The sequence below is a fragment of the Eretmochelys imbricata genome, chromosome 4, assembly GCF_965152235.1.
Source record: "Eretmochelys imbricata isolate rEreImb1 chromosome 4, rEreImb1.hap1, whole genome shotgun sequence".
NCBI classification, from domain to species: domain Eukaryota; kingdom Metazoa; phylum Chordata; order Testudines; family Cheloniidae; genus Eretmochelys; species Eretmochelys imbricata.
The window spans coordinates 27,243,643-27,265,604 of record NC_135575.1 but is presented as its reverse complement, the minus strand read 5'-3'; the positions used below and the strand labels follow the sequence as shown (position 1 = coordinate 27,265,604).

Sequence of the window (21,962 nt, the reverse complement as noted above, 5' to 3'; positions counted from 1 at the left end):
TTATTAGCCAGTGACCCATGCTGTTTGCTTGTTCTCAGACTCACCTTCTTATTAGACAGTCCTCATTCTAATCTAATAAATCAAGTCGCACTCACCACACATCCAGAGGCATACAGATAAGAAAGGCAGCAACCGGGAACTGCACAGGCAAGGAAGGCAAAGCATTTATTTCCCACACAGCTCAGACATGGAGATATTTCTAGGAAAACCACAAGATGCTTTTATGGAGTCCTTTCTTAAAATTACTCCCGTGAGAGTTGCAGTTTTTTGTAGATGAGAATTTGTATTACTGAAAAGGCGAAAATACCACCCATGGACACTTGGAGCTAAACTGACATAAGCACAGAAGATGACTTCCTAATTAAGCAGGACTCAAGGAAAAAAAGTCACATTTATGATTCCTTCCAGCTTGTCAAGGCTCCATACACTGAGCCTGACTGTTAACCCGTGACTTCTCTCTCTCTGGTTCTCAATGCTGCCCAGAAACCTTATCTCCAAGCTATGGAAGGCTTTCCTCACCTCATGCTATCATTTACTAGCCCTGCCACTCACCTTTATCTCCTGCTCATGTACAAGTGCAATAAGTGGCTTCTTATAGGTGGCCAGCGAGCCTGATCCATAAAGAAGCTGATGGTTGGCAGGAGGGACTCAAGTGGCACTGAAAATGTAGCAACATTTTAATAAAGCTTCTGCACAAGCCCTGGCAGTACAAGTACAAATTTTACAATGTTCTTTTTCATCTGTGTTGTGAATTCACTAGCGCTACTGCGAGACATGCTAGGCCTGGAAAGAGCCACCTACACGGATGTAACAGCAGCTTTCAAATGTGTTTTTAAGCACTCTTTTAGCTCATTTGTGGTTGGGTCATATCCTAACACGTTTTAGCCTGTCCCTGGGAATGGGGTCCAGCCGTGTCTAGAATGGTGCTAAAAAAACCACCATGTTCTAACTGAAGTCCGTCTGGACTTGTGCCATGCCTGGGCTCTATTCTCAGCAGACAGCTTAACTGTGTCAGAAGCTGAGTCAACTACTGCTGACTTTAAACTGTGCTTAATCACACTTTAGAAAGTTAATTATTCTAGCCCTGTATGGGACCGTTGCCCAGGACCTTGCTCATTTGCAGGATTGCTGTATTCTAGAGTAAGGCCCTGTCTACACTGTAAAAACGTCCAAGTTGGATAGATCAGGGCATGGTCTGGGGACACCAAAAAACACCACAAGGTTCCACATATGCTAGTGTTTTAACCGTGTTGGGGGAGATCTGTATTGTAACCAGGTTCCCTGACAGCTGCTTTTACAAAGAGAATGGCCCTGAGACAGTTAAAATGAGTACTCTGAAAGCAGGGTCGAGAAGGTTTCTTTTTATTTCAATCACTTTTGAAAAAACATTCCCTTTCTGAAAGGGGGGGAGGGGAGAGCAGAGCAGCACAAATGTGGGAAGTATGATGAGCGCTGTAACCATGGATGGGTGGGTGGGAAAAGTCTGACACCAAGGAGGAGTGGGAACAGCTATTATACAGAAGGCAAGTGGTGGAAAGAGAGAAGGAAGAATAGAAGAGATTGTTTTATTAAAAAGGCAAATTTGGCCCTCGGCTAGTTCTTCCATTTAACATCAATGGGAAATGTGTACAGATACCGGATAGCTGAATTCTGCCCAAAGTGCAGGTGACGAGAGACAAGAGGAAGAAACAGAGAGAGAAAGTGAGGTGTCAAAATGGAGAGAGAATATTGAGAGGGGGAAACAAACAAAATGGAGACAGAAGCAGGACTTCTGTCAATCAGACAGGAATTGCTGCTTCCAGAAAGGCTAATTCAGGCAGCAAAGCAGTCACCTGACTGAGAGAAAAGAAAACTTTTAAAACAAAGTAAAAAGAAGAAAGGAAAATGTTAAAAGGAAGCTGCAATAGGAGTAAGAAAGAGTGGGCAGCAACTCTGTAGGAGATGTCTCCATCTTTGTGTAGCTTTATAGCATTGATGTTGGGTTTACTTAACAGTAAGATGCATTTTTGAAACATCTTCTGGGCGTTTTGGCTTGGTCTGCTCTGCTCCTTTGGGTTGTAGAATCATAGCAGAGAGCATTCTGAAGCTACCCAAGCACTTTTGGTTGTGGTGTGGGGAGTCAGTGAATGCCGAAGGTTTTTGTTTGTTTGTTTTTACATGTTCCTATTGTTCTCTTGAGGAAGGAAATGCCATCAGATTTCCCCATCCCATCCAAAGTGGGACCACAGGGGAAGCCATGTTGATCAGCTAACATAGTGTTAAAATACAGTTTGCCCTGTCTACATTAGAGCTTTCAAATGAATTAGTTAAAATATGTTACATAGTGTGTTCCTTAAAACCACCTTTTATCTTAGTGTGGACAGGCTGTGTGAGGGTAACAGGGAGAAACAAGGATGGAGAGGGGAGCAGTTAATGCTTCACTTGTGGGGGAAGGGTAAGAGAGCCGGCTAGAGCAGAACTTACCCTCAGTGCTGAGGAAATGTGGCTGCTGTAGAGATCCCCTTGGAAGCAGGCTGCCTGAGGGACGCTTCAAGATCTGAGGCACAAAGAGAGGCAGCATCAGAGCTGGCCCTCTTGTTACTGTGTAAGGGCTCTCAAAGATAGGAGTGAGATTCCTTTTCTACTCCTCTGGTCAGAGGAGGGATGAGGTCTGAAAAACCCTGTCTTAGAGCCCTGGGAGATGGAAGGAGGAGGGTTGTCTGGGTTCTGGGGGTGACCGTGGCAGGAAATTCAAAGGCAGAGATACTATCCTTTTACCCATCTCACCATCTACTTTCTCTCCTTTCTTCTAGTTCTTCTTTATCCTTCCTCTTCTCCTCTTTCCAGGACTAGAAAGGGAGGAGGGAGGGAAAGAGGCAGAGTTGAAAACGGAGGAAGCTGGGTAAGAAGACTGAGGCATCGACTCCATGCTTCTAGTCACAAGGCAGCAAAAGAGTTGGAGGGAAATGGGTGCACTGTGTGGTATTGGGGACTGTCTTTAAGAGCTGAATTTCCCAAACACAGTCTGGGTGGGGTGCTGTGAAGCTATTGCTATGCACAACCAGTTTGTCATAGTCACAGAATAAAGAAAATCTCTTTCAAGCTCCTAAAGCACTGTCTGATCACTGAACACAAGTTCCAGGAATAAAAAGGAACTAACGTTTCCTACGTGGAAGAATGAAGCAGATAAAAGTTCCACATAGAGTCAAAACTAGACAGTAGAAGACAACTGGAGAAGATTTAAACAGTGCTTCATCCTGCATCTTCTGTGCCAGCAAAAATAAAGACAGCCGCAAGGGAGCCTCATAAAAGTTTTGTGAATTTCTCTCATGATAATTGCGGATCTTAAAAAGTGTCCCAGAACATATTTAATTCATATATTAAAGAAGTGCTTGAGATTCAAGTGAATACCTCCATCCAGTAGGGAAAGTCTCCTTCCTAACAATCACTACACTGCTCAGACTCACTCTTCCTCACTGGTAAATGGTGATTTAAGTCTCCAGATGGTGCCAATCTCTGCCCACAACATTTAGCTTCACATTAAAAACTATTCTCCTGTGACATTTGGGTTTTTATCTGGACCAGGTCTACCCTGTACAATCAGCAAAAAAGAGAGAACATTTCTGTGTTATTTCAGATATTTAAAAGCCATGGCATTTCCTGATTTGTCTTGGTAATGACACTTCAAAGGAAAAAGGCATTTAACTTTTGCAGTGTGAAGTTGAAAATATACAAGGGAAATTTAAACTTTTATAGCTCTACCTCTGTCCAATTATATGGAATAATTAAATGTATTGTAGATAATTTATGGCCCTAACCAAGTCCTGTTATTCTGAGGGATAAAACTGTAAAGCAATATAAGCATCTGCCACACACTCTGGTTTGATACACTACACGAACTCTGGAGGAAGGATCACTGATGAAATGCCAGACATTTAAAATGGTTTATAGCATGAGTCTGTTTGTCTTCAGAAGTGTCAAATTAGTCCCTAAATGTGTGGATTAGTAGCTCTGCATTGGAAAACAGATTGGTTATCCTGACTGTGATGGGTTTGGTCACAGAGACCCCCTTGGGACTGTCACCCGATGTGCTGAAATTACCTCTGAGCCAGTTTTCCCTGATGGCTTGGGACTCCAGAGCCCTGCCGACTTGAGCCAGACATGCTAGTCTGCTGCAACACAGTCCCAGGTCTGAACCACGCCCCCAAAGCTGCAGACTTTAACCAGAAACTGCTCAGCAGGTCACCTCTCCCCAGCACCCAGCGGGATCCAACCCCCAAATAAATCCATTTTACTCTGTATAAAGCTTATACAGGGTAAACTTATGAATTGTCCGCCCTCTATAACACTGATAGAGAATATGCACAGCTGTTTGCTCCCCCCAGTATGAATCACTTACTCTGGGGTTTACTAATAAACAAAAGTGATTTTATTAAGTATAAAAAGTAGGATTTAAGTGGTTTCAAGTAATAACAGACAGAACAAAATAAGTTACTAAGCAAACTAAAACAAAACACGCAAGTCTAAGCCTAACACCTTTAAGAAACTGAATACAGGTAAATCTCACCCCCAAACATGTTCCAATAAACTTCTTTCACAGACTAGACTCCTTAGTCTGGGACCAATCCTTTCCCCTGGTACAGTCCTTGTTAGTTCTAGCTCAGGTGGAAACTAGGGGATTTCTCATGACTGGCAACCCCCCTTGTTCTGTTCCACACCCTTTTATAGCTTTAGCACAAGGCGGGAATCTTTTGTCTCACTGGGTCCCCACCCCTCCTTCTAAAAGAAAAAGCACCAGGTTTAAGATAGATTCCAGTACCAGGTGACATGGTCACATGTCCTGTGAGACCCCCCCCAAGCCTCCATTCTTTCTGGCCTGACTCTCACAAACACAGGAAGGCTTACAAGGAAACAGAGCCATTTACAATCAATAGTTCTAGTTAATGGGAGCCATCAAGATCTTTAGTCACCATTAATGGCCCACACTTTGCGTAAATTACAATACAACCTCAGCGTAATGCTTCATTTTTCCAGTTTTAGATACAAGAATGATACATTCATACGAATAGGATGAACACACCCAGTAGATTATAAGCTTTGTCATGATACGTTACAAGAGATCTTTTGCATGAAGCATATTCCAGTTACATCCTATTCATCCTTATAAACATATGGAGTACAATGTCACTCCTAACAAATATATATATAGTGCATATTCATATTTTTGTCATATATATACATACACACGAATCATGGACAAGAAAATGTAATATTTTCTGCTTTTTCCTCTTTCCCATTGATTACAAAAGATCACATTTTGAAGAGTATAATATGCTGCTGATTCAGAACAATTCCTTACGTTCAAGGGTTAGATGTTAATATTTTCTGTTGTCTTTCTTTTTTGAAAAATCTTCATCCATGTTTGCTCATTTCAGGGGGTCTGTCACCCAGTTTATGGCCTGAGATAGTTGATTGATACTGATGGGGACATTATCTGTACCATCTCTTTACAAAGATCTACTCATCTTGCCTTCTGATTTTAAAAATGGGAAAACATTTGCAATAAAACTATTCAGAAGTGATAGTTTTTGTATTTGCACTACTAGTGAAAAATGGGCCCACGTCACATACACAAAAAGACCCATATTTCAAAAACATTTAGAGATCTAAAATGAGCCATTTCTCCAAGAAAAATCTCAGCTTATCACTGAGCAAAAATGCTTTACAAATGTGAAGCTTGATGTTGCCCATGTTTTCAATGCGAAAATAGCCAGTTAATGGAAATCTGCGAGTAAACAAAATTTGAGGCTCTGTAACAGGGGTGGCCAAATCGCGGCTCACGGAACCCCTCATACTCACCCCCATTCTCTGCCTACCAGGCTGGGGTGAGCTCAGGGCTTCTGCCCTACAGCAGGCTGGTGGGGCTAGAAGCTTCTGCCAGAGAGGACTGGTGTGGTGCCCGCTGAGAACTGGGGGCACAATTTAAAGGTTCGGCCCCCTCCAACAGCTTGAATCACGCCCTCCCCAACATGCCCCCACCCTTACCCTCAGCAGTCACTCCTTGCACTCCCAGGCCTTTGCTGCTGCCTCTCCACTGAAGCTAACAGCTGGGAGCTGCAGGGAGGGTCCTCTGCTTTAGCTCTGCAGGGAGAGGTAGCAGCAAAAGCAACAATTCTCCCTGCAGCTCCCAGGTGTCTCCTGCTGCTTCTCCCCAGTCACAGCTCCCAGCTTGCCAGCTCCAGCAGCTGCCCTGCAGGGAGGGAGCCCAGCAGCACCATGTGACAAAGTGGGGCAAGCAAACCCTGGCAAAAGTATGGGGGGGAATGTGACCCCATGTGCCCCCAACATGTGTTGCCTCCTGCCCAGCGAGGAGGAGGGTCTTGGGGTTTCAGGCCCACCGGATGCACCAGTCAGGGCTTCAGCAGGAGTGGGGCTGAAGCCCCAAATCCCAGCCAGCATTGCCCAACGGGGCTGAAGCCCCGAGCCCTGGCAGACACGCCCCGGCTCTCAAACTTCTTAAGATTGTTGCATATGGCTCCGATGGTCAGTAAGTTTGGCCACCTCTGTGCTATAAATTATCTAAAACCAGCAAAATAACAGAACTTCAGCACTTACCAGCTTTGCTTATCTCATGAATTCCCTTGATAAACTGCGTTTCCTGTGTCTCAATCTACTTTCTCCAACTGTCAAGAAAGCAAGGTTCTGTATGGTTCATGTTTTTTTGTTGTAACTGACAAACTTTGAAAAGTGATTGACTCTTGTTTGTAATTTGTAGTGTTGAACAACGGTTTTCAACCTTTTCATTTGCAGACCCCTAGAAAATTTCAAATGGAGGTGCAAACCTTTTGGAAATCTTAGACATAGTCTGTGGTCCCCTGGGGTCCACAGACTACAGATTAAAAATCAAGGGTGTAGAATCATCTTTCATACTGTGCTGCTAAGTTTGGTGTGTGTGTGGGGGGGAAATGATCTGATTGGCTCAAAGTGAGGTGCCAATTATAAAATTACACTGTTTGCCTCGCTACCCTTCGTAAGTGTTTGTGTAGAAAACAGAAAAAGTAATCCTTTGCTCAATTCAGTTTCCAGATTAATCAATTCTGGTTTCATAACTGCCAGAAGCTGGGGCTAGATAATAGGGGAAGGATCGTTCGATAACTACCCTGTTCTGTTCATTCCCTCTGATACATCCAGCACGGACTTCTGTCAGAAGACAGGATACTGGGCTAGATGGACCATTGGTCTGACCCAGCATGGTCACGCTTATGTTTTTAGGATTTTATATATATATATATAATAAAATCAGTTCCACTGTATTGTGTGGCGTTTTGTTTTAACAGCAACTCCAAAAGTTGAGTCACACTGATCCACTCACTGACTGCATGATTTTTGACAAGTCAGCTGAAATCTTGTGCTTCTCTCATTTCTTCCGTTAACTTAATTCACTGCTGATCAGCCACTGCTCCCGATCTCGTGCGGCTGTACTATTGACATTGTCAAAAACAATCACAGTTTTGAACGTAACCGCTTCCTCAGAGCAGGGATGTATTGTACACTGCTGGTCACCAAGTACACAACAACAGTTGTTGAGAGCAGCCTTGTTCCACGGACAGCAACACGCTCTGTCTGGATGTACTTGGAAGGTTCAACAGCTGATAGTGCATAGTGATAGCAATAGTGTACCCAGTTTATCTCACTGAAACAAAAAGCTTTGGGCATTATCCTTTGTAGATAAGCCAGCTGAAGATCACACAGCTTTAAACATAGTGGTAATCAGGGCACAATGCACTGCTAGCGCTGAATACAAGGCCAAGCACTTTGTCAGCTTCACAGTCATGGGGTCTTTCAGTTTAGTAGGCAAGAATGTGCCCTTCTGTTTGATTCTTAATTCAGTAACACACTGTTGTTGCCTGGAACTTGCTGCTCTCTAGCTAATAAACATAAAAAACCCTGTTAGCAGAAGAACTCCATTACTGCATCAGTAGTGACGAACAGCATGTGCTTTCTCATCGGGGCAAAGCAATTCTAATTTTCTCTTGGCATCATCATCATCATCATCAAAATTTATCCTGGCACCCTGGGATGTTGCACTCAAAAAAACCTGCTGTCATTGGCACTGCATACATGTAAATTCTTGATGTACCCAGTGAAAGTGCATACAGGAGCCCTTTAAGTTCTGAGCAGCTGGCTTATGTCTGACATCTAAATTCTCTTACCCAATGTGATTTTTGTACTACATGCTAAAAAACAGAAGCATGAGGTAAAAGTTAATCAATTTCCATATCAACTGAGCTTTTCTTGAAAGCAAGTCCTGGACTCACAATGCTTCAGTGTTTTTCCTCTTTCATTTTCTCTCTCTCGACACATCTCACTGGGGACTCTAGTTTCTTCCCCCCCACAGAGATGCTCATTGTGATGTATTGTCCAAACTGAAATCTGGGCAAATTTGTTCTCACTGGAGAAACAGGAGTTGTGGCAGAAACAGGAAGGAAGAAAATAGAGCTGAAGCAGCGACAGACATAGCAAGTCACCACAAACTCTTAAAGCAGGGGTGACAGGTTAGGCCTTGTCTGAAGAACCTTGCACCATTGTAACTCCATTTAGAAACTGATTTCGTTAAATTGGTGCAAACCCTGCATGTGGACAGTTATTTTGGTGTATATTCACCTTTGTCCAGCTTGTCCTCGTCCACCACTCCACAAACGCAAGTCAATGCCACACCATTCCATTTTGTTGTGAGCATGTTCTTTCCAGAGAGTTTTGTCATGGGATCAGTCCAGTACGTTTTCAGTCTGCCCAGGGGTCACTTGTGGTCTCTGGGGATCCAGTCACTGATGTGGGTTGTCCACCTATTGTCTTGCGTATGGACTATGTGACATGGTGTTTATTGATTCAGCTTAAGTCAGAAGGAAATCAACCCCAAACTAAATCCATGTAAGGCACTCTTTAAACAAACTAGAGCATTCACCCAAGGAGACTGCACCCATCTAACTAAACCAATTTTGAAAAAGGGTACGATTTTCTCCTGTAGAAAAGGCTTTAGTGTTGGGAGTAACTGAGAGGTCCTCAATAGAATAAAAATGCCACACCAGCTATCACTTAATGATGATCGTTCTCCAGGGGTTGAACATGCCTTGTCTGTTTACAAGCAGCAAGATTATCTGTTGTGTTCTTTTGTATGAGATATGGACTGGCAACAGAGCTTGCTTAAGCACACACCGGATGCATTCATCAAAATGCTGTGCCAGGTCTGGCTGAGATTCATTAAGCTAGGATATTTTATACACAGTGCCACCTAGTGGCTGCACAGTATAGTTTAGCCTTCCATTCGATCTCCCCCTTTAAGTCCTATATTTCTACCATTTGCAGCATTTACACGATCACACTGTCTTAAGTTCAGTATGAATCACTCTGTTGAGTGTCTCTGAATCGTTCATAACTTCATGACCTGAATGCATAACAACTTGGTCATCTGGCTGTCCATTAGTTGCAAGGACTGGCTGTGGTCAGTTTTGTATCCTTGAGTAGTCTTCTTCTGCATCTGCCATCTTTAGAGTTTGCTCTGTTGAGTGTTCTCTGTGAGGAACAAACTGTAGATGTTCACAGTTTCTCTTGAACTCTCCATTACTGGTCTAAAATCACATATGAACTGGGTGCTGAATTCTTTTTCTTCACAACATATGGAGTTGTCCATCTTTCTTCACCGTCCCATTTGAAATTAACATGGTGATCAGGCTCTAGACCTGGCAGTTCTCTAACTAGGTGATGTCTGTTGTACAAGTGTTCATAACTCTTTCAGCCTTTTTATCTGATTTGGCTACTCACTTCATGTCTGGCCACTTAGGAAATAGGTTCTTTTCCAAAATTGGAACAGTAGCTCTGTGTTGTCTTCCCATCAGGAATTATGCTGAACTATGTCCAGTAGTCACTACTGGTTTTAATTTTTAACTTAGAAGAACAAGGAATGGATCTTCCTGCTAAAGGATTTTCTTGGCTGTCTGTACAGCTCTCTCAGCTTCTCCATTCACTGGCTAAAGAAATTTGCCAGAATCTCATCCAGGCATCCAGCTTGGAGAATATCATAGCTCCTCTCTCTTTGGGGAGGAAGTTACCCAGTGTTGGGAGAATATATTTTTCTCTTGCTTCATTAGGTGTTTCAAGATCCACAATGATTTGTATTTTTCCATTTTTCTTTATAGCTGGCACCACTGGGGCATAATATGCTGTCGGCTCACAGATTTTCTTGATTATGCCAGTCCACTCCATTGTCTTCAACTCACTTTCCACTTTATGCAGTAGTGGAATAGGAATCCTGCCAGGTCAATGTACACTTAAATGGTTCAGCACTGTCTCTTAAGGTTATTTGTACTGGATCTCCTTTCACAAGTCCACGGTCACTAAACATTCCATCGAGTTCTTCCACTGTTTTCACTAGGCCCATGATGGCTGTCACTCTGAGGCTGACAAGGCTGTTGATCTGTGGTCCTTTGATCACATATCCTCTAAATGCAGAGCTTTTGTCCAAGTTATTTCTGTGGTGAACTGGCCCATGCAGTTCAGAATATCTCCAGGGCTAGACAGAATTATGTCAGGTGACTTCAGCCCTTGGAGGGGTTGAAGGTGATTTTAAGTCCCTCTGAGATCACTGTGACATCAGCTCCTGAGTCAATTTCAACGTCAATAGCCTCACCATGCATATTTAATTTCACTCTCCAGGCTGGTTCTATGTAATCACAAGTGATGATCCCAGAAACAATGGCTCGATTGTCTGTAATATGACTCAACAACCTTGACTGATTTGGTATTACAAACAGGGGTAAAATGTCCATATTTCGTTCATGTATTACATCATGCGCCTCTGGCTGGACACGCATTGTCTCTTGGGAAATAGCTTTTTCCACACAATGTGCATGTAGGCTGGAATTTATTCCTCTTAGCCTGGGGGTTCTCTCTCCTTGCCTTGAGGGTTTTATGACAATGACTTAGACATTAAATGGCCTGTTTACAGCATCTGTGGTACTTTCAGGTGTTTCAAGTTGCTCCTGCCTTTTGTTCTGTTGTTTGACTAATTCTGACTACTTTGCTATCTGTATAGCTGTGGCTAGGGTTAAATCTCTCTTCAGTTGGAGCTGCTATGAAAGGTTTTTTTCTGTTAACTCAATAACCAATCACACACAGATATTTTCATGTTTTGCATTCCCAAAATCACAGTTTTCAGCCATTGTATGCAGAGATCTTCCAAAACCTTCAACATTTACTCCAGGTTCTTGAATTCTCTGATGAAAACATGCTCTTTCATAAACCATGTTTCTCTAGGATATAAAGTATACATCAAACATAACCAGAACCCTTTCATAGTCATCCTTGTGAGTGTCTTCAATGACGTCAAAGGATTTAAAGATACGGTCCTGCTTGTTTTTCCATAGCATATATTCAAGACGACACCTATATGTTGCCAGTTTCTTCATGAAGTTTGTTTGCAGGAAAAAAATGTACAAAATCTTTTTTCCAGTCTGTCCATTCTGAAGGTTTTCAAAGCTGAAGTTCTCTGGGGCATTGAAGAGTGGCATGCTGATGAATCCAGCAACCTTTGTTGCTCTCTTCTTTCTGATTCTGTTCTTAGTTTGCTGCTGACACCATGTCAGATTCCTATGTACCAGATATGGACTGGCCAGAGCTTGCTTATGTGTTCATCATAAGAGCCTTTTATGCTCTGCCCATAACGTACTGCATTTTATACTTAGTGGCTCAATGTATAATGTAGTTTAGCATTCCATTCCATTATCATTTACACACTATGAACTCTTTATACTGTTCTGACAGATTAAATGCAAAATGAACATAAATTATGTTTATGTAACCCACACACCTTCTCTGGGTGTGGTGTTCTGTCTCATCTAGTGGCACTGAGACCACCTAGAATGAGTTAAATCAGTCTGCTCTACAGCCTTAGCTACCAGCCAGTTGGCTTTTCACTCATGCACGAACTCCAGAGGCCCCAGGTTCAGTCCCGCCTGCCAACGAACTGGGTCTGTCAGCATTACATTTACACTCACTTTAAGGGGCCTTAGTGTAATTAAGAATCAGACCCAGTGTCTCTTGCTATTATCAACACGGATGTACACTTGTAATTTGCCCGAACAGCATCTGCTTGAAATTTATAATCCCTTCAGTAGCTGAGATGAGAGAACAGTGGTTAGTTCCCCACAGGCAGATTCTTGCCACCCTAAACTCTCAGGTCTTTGTTTTAAATATTGACTCACACTACTCTTTAAGGAACAGGGTTTCCCTCACCTTTACATCATAGAGACCATTTCAGGAGATCCTCTCATGGACCATCTCCCCAAACAAGTAACTCCTCAAATCTTGGTCCTCAAAACATTTTATTCTGTGGCTCACAGATTGAGAACTGCACCTCAGTGCACTGAAGGCTAGTATAGTGGTCAGTATATGCCAGGTGAGTACACACTGCTAATATCTCCCCCTCCCTCTCCTTAAGAGAACAAGATCCATCTCAACTCCTTAGCCCCGTCGCTCAAATCCAGAAAGATAGGGGACCCTCCTCCTCTGGACTGACTCATCTTACACTTCAGCCTCCTTCCCTCTCATATCGACCCAGCTACCTGTTAGTTTTTCCCCATTCCCAGCTTCACTGCATCTCCAAGGCTTTGTACCAACCCACTGGAGTCTCCTAGATAGAGCAAAAGATGAGTCCGAGCTTCTAGGTATATCATGCTACTGGACCAGTGACATTTTTATTTAACTCTCTTTAAACACTGGTCTCGACTCAATTTGAGTTGCACTGTTGATGCCAGAGATTAAGCCCTCCTCTCTCAGAATAGCCATGCTAATTTTGTTTTGGTTAGAACTTCGCTCCCTCCCTATTTCTCAGACTTTGTGGTTTTCCTGTAGTTGCTTTTTTTTTTTTTTTTTCCTTCTAACTGTCTCTGACATGGAAGCCAGGTCATAATGTATTGCATTAGACTTGGTGTTTGTGTCTTGGTGTCAGAAGCAGTTTGCCCTTACCCTTCTGCATCCTTTGTTCCTCTGCTGGTGGACTGTCAGCTGAAATGCTTGATGTATTTCCTGCCACAATGTGTTTTTTGGAAGAAAAAAATGTCTGAGTCAGTGAATATGATTTTTTTTTAAACAATAAGAGCATAACAAAAGCATCTGTGTTAGCCTCTGCCCACCTCCCCACCAGGCCGCCTTCACTCCTCCAGAGTTATAAAGCCTGGACTGACACTTTGTCAGTAAGATCCAGACTATCCTATTAGAAGGGAAAAATATTAGAAAATTAAACCTTACTGAAAATTCTCCTTGCATACTAGTGGATCTGCAGAATTTCAGACACTGAGGTAGCACATTCAGTCAAAAGAACACAAAACTGGGTTCTAGTCCCTGCTCTACCATTGCATCACAGAGTGACCTTGGGAAAGTCACTTAACCTTGTACCTTTGTTTATCCATGTGTAAAACAGAACCTTATGGGGTCCTGTGAAACAGTTAAGTGCTCTGAGATTCTCAGAGGGAAGGCACTATTATAAGTGCAAACTATTACACTGGTGTTGAGTTTAACATTGTTCTAATGTTTTTCATGTGTGATTTTTTTGAAGCTATCCCATTTGGAAAAATCCCCATTTTAGAAGTGGATGGAATTACCCTTCATCAGAGCCTGGCCATAGCCAGATACCTAGCCAAAGAAACAGGTAATGTAACACTGCTACTTTCTTGGTACTTTTGACTGCTCCTGTGTTTAATGCTACCTACTAGTGTGTGTTGACAATACAAACAAAGAGCCAGCCTGACAAACTGAAATTAATAGAAGTCAATGTGAACAGGCCAATATAGGCACAAGTAGTTTTCACAGAGCGACAAAATTTATCTGTTGTCAACATCTCCTGCTGCAGCTTCATTTCATCTGATCACAGAAATTTAAGGGGCATTGTGTGATGCTGCAGGTCCTGTGTCATATCCTACACTAGATCTCCACAGTTGATAATGATGGTTTAAAGTACCCCTGCACCCAGAAATGTCATATGGAGGTCATCTTTGAGGGGAAAGGGGGTTGCCAAGGTATACTTCTATAATTGTCCTGTGCGATGTTATCAGTGTAAATCAATTTCCATAGCACCTCCAATGCGGCCCTCTCCCCTCCGTCTCCATTGCTCCCAATTAATTTACCTTGCCTCAAGCACCCATTCTTCACCACTATCCCAAGGGGCAGTAAAGTATGTGTGGACAATGTGATGTTAGCTGAACCTTGGGTAGGGCGCCTGGAGGGATGTCTTCCTTCTGGATATGGGCTTGGACCATTCCCATATCTGGATCCTAGAGGGAAACCAGAGAAGAAAATTGCTACCTCAGCTACCAAACAAATAAAAAAAAAAGCACTAAACTGAAACCAGAAAAATAATTAAAAACTTACAAAGCTTATGGAAGGTATACAACGCTCAAAGGTGCTCCTCCAACGAGGACCAGAGTTGGGCAACTCTGCTATGCCATCTGCATTGACAAGGAGAGCGCACAGATCTTGCCCCTCATGATGCACACATAGTAATTTGTGCTTGACAGAATCGTTTGCAGCATCCATTGGAACAAACCAAACATGGTGACCAGGTGCAAAAAGGCATTCTTATACCATACAGAATAAGGCTCCGCCCCAGAGTTAATACATCCAGTGGTTCAAACAATAGGGAGATTGGTTTATGATCATTACTATCACAGTTCCAGCACAGTTTCCTGACCAGTGCAGCTGAGATGGATGGTTTTCAATTAGCTGTGTTAGACTAGTCTAAGGAACATTTGTACTGCACAAATATCAGAATAAATCCCAAGCTTTGCCAGCCAGAAGAACTATGCTAGAACTTGAGTATTAAATCAAGTTCAAGTACCTGGGTGTGCTACCTGGATTTCAGCTACAGTGTGGGTAACGTTAAAAAGATATTCGCACAGTGAGACTTCTTGCATTGGTTTCTGCCTTTCATAGAATTTAGAGAAACTACAATCCCATTGTCCAGCTCCCGGATCATGCCTGCTTGTTCTCTCCAACGTATTATAGCAGAATGCTAGCTCTGCTATAATTAAGGTTAAGTTTGCTAGTGTTTTATCCAGTCTAGTTTTAAAATTTTCAAGCAATCTGACTTCCACACCTTGTCGTGGGACTCTAGAACTATCAGAATCCAATCCAGTTAGAAATCAGTGCATAACAAATAAGTGTGTGATTTTCCTACCAACTTCAATATAAAGTTTGGAGAAAACTCGAGTAAGCTAGACTAAATTAAGATAAACTCCTCGGGTCAGGGACTCTCTCTCTCTTCATATGTGTTTATATAGTACCTAGCACAGTGGACTTCCCAATCCTGCCTCGGATATGTAGGAACTACAATAATACAAATAACTTCCCTCCTTTCTGCTAATCCTTGTTGCATCTGCAATGCAGACATATTCCATACTGAACTCCCATCTTCTCTCCTTTACAGCAATAAAAAAACATAAAATTTGTAAATTCTCCCCACTAAATTGGTTAGAGTTCAGAACAACTGCAGCTTCCACCCAACCAACTGGCATTGTCTCTGCTTTTCAAAAGCAACATCGTCAAAGCATCCTCTGACAAGATCAAGCTGTACATCATCAACAAGGTTATGACAACAGTGTTGAAGGGACATGCAAATACTACATGGGGATTAACAGGTGCCAGACAAGAGTGTACCTGTTGTATAAACTCTAGGCCCAAGGTACTCACATTTTAAGTCACTCTAGATAGATCCAAATTTGCATATAAATGTATATACTTTAAAAAATTAACTATAAATGACACACAACTTAATATCGGCTTGAATTTATATCTCCTTGAGAGATCAGTACACTGCTTATTATCTGAGTTTACCAGCAACAAAAATCTTACAGCTTTGCCCTCACTTTGCAGATACAAGGAGAAGATAGCTGTGGTTTCCCAAGATGTTGTAGTCTGTATTTCATGAGGCTAGGATTTTGGGCTCTTGTGCTGTGGGGAGTGGAGGTTAGACTTGGTCCTCTAAGTGCATGGTACTCTCCAAATGTTTTTCAAGGCTGGAAAGTCTTGTTTCAGGAAACTGCTAAACTAACCTGGACAGAGCACTTAGAAAATATGCTTAGGGCACAATCCCACTCTGGCAATGAGGCTAGATCACCTAATAAGATCACTCCCAACTCTAAATTCTATGTTCTGTGACAGAGATTACTCAGCTGCTTTGATAATATGAAGTAAGATTCTCGAGTAATGTCAGTAATAATGAAAGTTGCAGGAGCCAGGGTTTGTTTTAGGAGTTATCAACCATGATTCAAATCCATTTGCAAGACTAACACAGATGAAGGAAAATATTCTCAGGGTGTGCTGAATTTATGCAAATGAATAATGGGAACTTGGTAGTACATTTCTGTTGCCTCTTTCATATGGTGAGCAAACAGATGTAATCTTCCTTTTCAAATGTTTCCAAACATTGTTACATTTTCCAGTCTGAAAGAAATGTACAATAAACTCTTTAAAATGTAGTAAAATAGTTTTACCCATGTCTGCTTCCCTGAGAAAGTCTGGCCTTCTGCAGAGTTCCTTTTTGTTTGATAAAATTGGATCATTTTGAGAGAAGCATTAGTACAATCCATAAAACACCAAAAAGTGCCAAAATATTAGATACTGTAAAAAGTGCTATAACAAAAACAAACAAATCTAGTATTTTAATGGTTAATACAAACAGGAAAAGGAAAGAAGCATGACTGCAGAATGGAATAGCAACTAGGATCATAGTTTCTACCCAGCTTATGTATAGTGTGACAGAGCTCTGTCCTTGTCTCTGCGGGCGAATTTCGCTAGCCTCAGAGGCTCACTGTGACCCTCCACATAACCCTTCTCTCTCTAGAGACAAGGGTCACAGTCTACTGAGCCATTTTCATCATAAGCCAGCGAGGGAGGGGAGGAGAGGAGAAGCTATCCTCCCTTGCACAGTCTCTGTTGTCTCCCAGTCTCAGTGATTAATCGTGGGAGGGCGGGGGGAGAGGGGAGAGCCTGGGCCCGCCCTCTACTCCGGGCTCCAGCCCAGGGACCCTAATAGTATCAGCTATGGTAGCTGACCTTTTAGAAACATGACATGTACAATTCCTTGCGCTACTTCCCCACAGCAGCCCCCACTTCCTCAAGCTCCACGTCACCCTTACCTCAGGGCCTCCTTCCTTGTGCCTGATATGGCATGTACTGCTCAGTCTCTCCAACAGCGCAACTTCCTCTCACAGCTCCTGACATTCACACCCACCTGACTAACTGGGAGGCTTTTAACTAGTTTCAGCCAGCCCCTGATTAGCTTCAGGTGTCCCAATCAACCTAGCATTCTCCCTGCCTTCTGGAAAGTTCTTAATTGGCCCCAGGTGTCTTAATTGACCTGGAGCAGCTGCCATTTACCTTATCCTGGTACCAAGAATTTATTTAGCCTGGAGCTAATATAGCTATCTCCCACTGCTTTTCTATAGCCATCTGGCCTTGCCCCATCACAATAGTTTATTACAAAGTAGACAGCAGCAATGAAATAATCTACCTGGTTTAGTAAGAATTTTAGCTCTATGTGGGCATCCATGTAATACAGCACAAATCATGGCTCATTTTCTTTATAAGCTGCCACTAAACCCCACACTTCTAAAAGGCATATATGGCATGCTTTGCACATGGTATCCAATAACTCAGAAGTGAAGAGGATAACAGTAGAGGGGATGAAGAAATCAAGTGACCCAGGAATCAATCAATACAGTTCAAGGGACCTAACCTCTGAGTCATTTTAAAACAACTTTTATAACTGCAAAAAGGTACCCAAGTTGGTGGTGTTTGCATTTAACCCTTTTACCTGGTGTCTATAACTCCATCTTAAACATCAACTAACAATCCATGTCTTGACATTTCTTATTGCTTAAAATGTGAAGACTCTTCATACATAAATCATATTAGAACTTTTGCAAAATTTTCATAAAACCCAGAACATCCCACATGTCTAGGCCAGCCAAGAACTCTCCTTCCCTTTCAATAACCGCTTTCTTCCCCAGAAGCCCAAGGTTTCCCCTCAACTTGAGCAGTTTTAAGGAGAGCAGGAGAGGTCATTTGGCCTTCTACGTCTCTCCCCTCCAAAATGTCTTCAGAAGATGGCTCTCCCCCCAATACTCTGACACAAGCATGGCAATTTCCCTAGGCCAAATGCACTTAAGAGATCTCTTAGCCCCAAAGTTGAACAACAATGCTACAGCAAAAACAAATAGGACTGTTTCCAGTGCAGATGTTGTGGAACAGACTGCTAGAAAGCTGCCTGCGCCTGAAGGTGAACGTACGGAATTGGCCTACTAGCTAACATGCCCTCTGCTCCCATCAGAAAATGGACCAGAGAGAAGACTGGACCAACTTGCTACCATCTGAAAAGCAATGTGAGAAGGGTTGAAAGCCACTGACCTCTTCCTTCTCCCCCAAGAATTTAGCAGCTAAAAATAAAGAGAGCCTGAACTTTCCGGAAGGAGGGGGGATGTCCCTAGGAGTTTTGCTGTATGATTTCAGCTGTTTCTCTGATTTGCTTTTTGAGTCAATGTCAACGCAAAGCACAAAGTGAAACTTCTGGGTGCTGGACCTGAATGAATTCAATATACCTCCAAGGTTTGCTGGAATCTGTGAACCTGAAAGGAGCAGGAATCAGGCAGAAGAGAGGATTTTCACAGAGCAGGTCTTGGCTGTGGAATTCAGGACCAGAAGAGATAAGAGCGACCTGACGATGGTCAGAATGAAATGTAGAACTCCTTTCTTAAACTTATTTCTCCCACAGTAAGTACTGTATGCCTGACACCTTCCTCCCCTGGCCCCGCACATATGCACATACACCGCCCCCTCAATTTTAATTCTATTCCAGCATTTTAGTCTTACTTGCTGGAAAGTAAAAGTAGAATGTAGTTGTATTTTTAATGCTCAGACACTGCAGTATTGGCATCAATATGAAAGCAAACAGGATAAAGACAGAAGAGTAGACTTAAAAACATGTCTGGGATTTCCAAAGCAACCCAAAGGAATTGGGTGTCCTAATCACACTCAATTCAAATGTTGCCAACTTGTGCTTTGGGTGTTTGTCGTAAAGCCCAAGCTCCTGAACTAGTGATTAGATGAACTCAGCTTTCATTAAAGCAGTCAGTTTCTAGACCTGACGGATTGAAGATAAGGAATTAAATTTTCAAGCTTATCACTCCACCCAACAAGAGGCAAATAGAAAGAACATCAAATTTATTATGTTAAATCATCATCATATTTTGGGGGGACTGACTCAGGAAATTGAATGCTTGGGGTTGGCAATAGGCTCCTTCAAAAATCCCAGCCTACATGTAAATAATGTACACCTTAAAAATGTATTATTTCACAACAATTTCTCCTTCACTTACCTACTAGGTCCTGAGTTCAGGAGTCTCAAAGTTTTCCCTGCTACAGCTGTTGACCTAGCTCAGTCCAAGCAGTGAGAGGGATGCAGTGCACAGCTCAGATTAAGGTTCTAGTGATGCTGTTAACTCTGGCAGAAAAATATATGGAAAGTTTTTGAAAAATAGCCTTTCAGTTCATATTGAAAATATATCACCGGTGCCTGTTAAGTTTACATAGGTATCATTTAATCATTTTGAAGTAACTAACAACATTTCATGTCCCTTTTATTGCTGAGACTCATTTATGTCATGATGTAGGTTTACAAGGCTTTATGTGTACAGAAAGAGGCATGTTCCCTGCCTTGAAGAGCTTGAAATCTAAATAAGGCAAGAGAATAATTCAGCAGGAGCAGCGTGTGGGGATTATCGGTGGAGGGAAAAGAGGTTGCCTGAAGGGAAGTTTTCAGAAGGAACTTGGAACAAAGTGAGATGAGGAGGAGGAGCCTGTACCAGACAGCCTGAGTTAGGACATGATGGTGGGGTAGGACAAGAAGACAAAGGGAAGAGTAAGGTGAAAAGGTTGGGAAGACCGCAGGTGGAAGGAATATAATGGGGGAGAGTAAGAGTGGAGCTGTAGGAGGGGACAAGGTTAAGCTAAGGAACGTGAATATAATGTATTAAGACACAGGAAGAGGGTTTCAAAGAGGGGGTGATATCGAAATGGAGAGGAAGGAAATGGACTTCAACTGAGGCACTTTGGGAGGAGGCAAAAGCCAGGAGAGGATGCGATTCCTGGCAGTTGGGACAGGAAAGGGTGGAGTCTGATGAAAGTGAAAAAAATTGTATCGAGGCTTTGAGGGTCTGGGGAAGCAAGACTCAGATTACAACAAGATCGTGGGGCTGGGAGACAGGAAGAACAGGACTTGTCAGTGAGTGAAGATGGAGCAAGGAGGCAGGAGGATGAGTTCAGTTATGGAGCAATGGATCTGAGGTAGCTGCTGGATGTGAGGGGTCAGAAGCAGCTTGAGAGATAGATAAAAGCTCTGCAGCATTTGAAGTTTGCATTGGTATGAGCACAAACACCTTATTTTTAGGAATAACCTATTCGTGCGGATAGTGTCTCTTTACTCTCCCTTTCTAAATTTGAATTCCACAGGTCTGGCCGGTCAGACGCCTCTGGAACAAGCTCTGGTTGATGCCATTGTGGACACCACTGATGACTTCATGTCTATGTTTCCCTGGGGAGAGAAAAATCAGGATATGAAAGTAATGTGATCACTGATTTAAAATCAAAGAGATTTATACCTGCCAAAGTGTCTTATCTAGAGTGACACCTGTACACTGGTCCCTGATGTCACATGGTCACTTGCCTAGCTCCACTGCCACTCAATAAGTTGGGCAGCAGATATCCTCTGCAATTCTTCCTCCAGGCTACTGAGCAACCAGCCAAGGATTTCTGCTTCCCCCCTTTTCCTCACTGTTGGGAGGAGGATGCGGCCAGCACCCTGGCTTATCTTGGATGGAGGGTGCTATCTATACAAATGCCAAATATCAATACATTATTATTAAACAGGGAAGGACAGGCTGAATCAGAAAAAAAACCTCTTTCACTTCACTGACTACTCAGGTGTTATATTTTGATTCAGGCTAGTAGTTAAAGAATCTAACTCTTATTTCTACTATTTAACTAACTCTAAAAGCATAATGGCTCTATGCCATCCTATGCTTTCTGTACTTCTGACTACAGACACTCCCTCTGGTGTTCGGAAGCACGTATTGTCTCCCCTTGCTCCTGCTCTGCTCAGCTAACTTCAAACATAATCTAGGTTTTTAATTACAACTTTACAAGTTGTATTAAAAAAAGACAGTTAGACATGATTAATTCCTATACCCACTGTGCAGTTCTATGACCATGAATATATTTAAGATCAATTTCATTTGCTTCTAACTGCATTCAATTTTTGGTCTGCTCTAACTTGTAACATTAATAGCATTCCAACTACCTCAAAGAGAGCAAGAGACAAAATCCACACCTGAAGCAAAATTCTGGAAATAAGACTTAACTAGGGAATGTACCCCAGTTAGGTGTGCCTCTAAACTCTGTTCTCTCTAAAGCTGTAAAGAGTGGCTTAATCCAGTGCAGTGTCATGGGTAGTTATTTAGAACAGCAAGATTATGTCAATGGTAATGACATATAGGTTGCTACAGGATGACTATTGACAGGTGCTGTATAAATTCTAAAGATGTCCTCCTGGCACTTCTAATGAAACAAAGCAACGTTTTATGTATCCTTTTGTTTTGGTAACTAACTGACTCTAGAGAGAGCATGAAGGGCTGGACACTGAACTGAACAGATATGTTTGGGGGAAGTTGAACTGATTCATAAATAGGGGGAATAAGTGGTGGAAGGCATGTTTGAAAAATAAGTGGACAGAAGGGAAGTTTCCAATTATTTCAGACAGCTAGCCGTATGGTGGAAGCAAAGTATAAAATGGTGTCTTCCGGGCAATATATAACCCCCAGCTCCATCCATCCAGTCCCAGTCAGTTGTGAAGCCAATTTAATATGAAGAATCACAGG

General features: G+C 42.4%; 1 protein-coding gene across 2 annotated transcripts in view; it reads left to right on the top strand.

Moving 5' to 3' along the window:
* The window catches only part of HPGDS (hematopoietic prostaglandin D synthase), a 59,065-nt gene that overhangs the window by 29,391 nt on the left and 7,712 nt on the right, over positions 1-21,962 (top strand). For both annotated transcript variants that reach the window (XM_077815036.1, XM_077815037.1), the window contains 2 exons: positions 13,592-13,684; positions 20,539-20,648. In XM_077815036.1, coding sequence (XP_077671162.1) covers positions 13,592-13,684; positions 20,539-20,648 — 203 coding nt within the window. The remainder of the gene's footprint in view (positions 1-13,591; positions 13,685-20,538; positions 20,649-21,962) is intronic.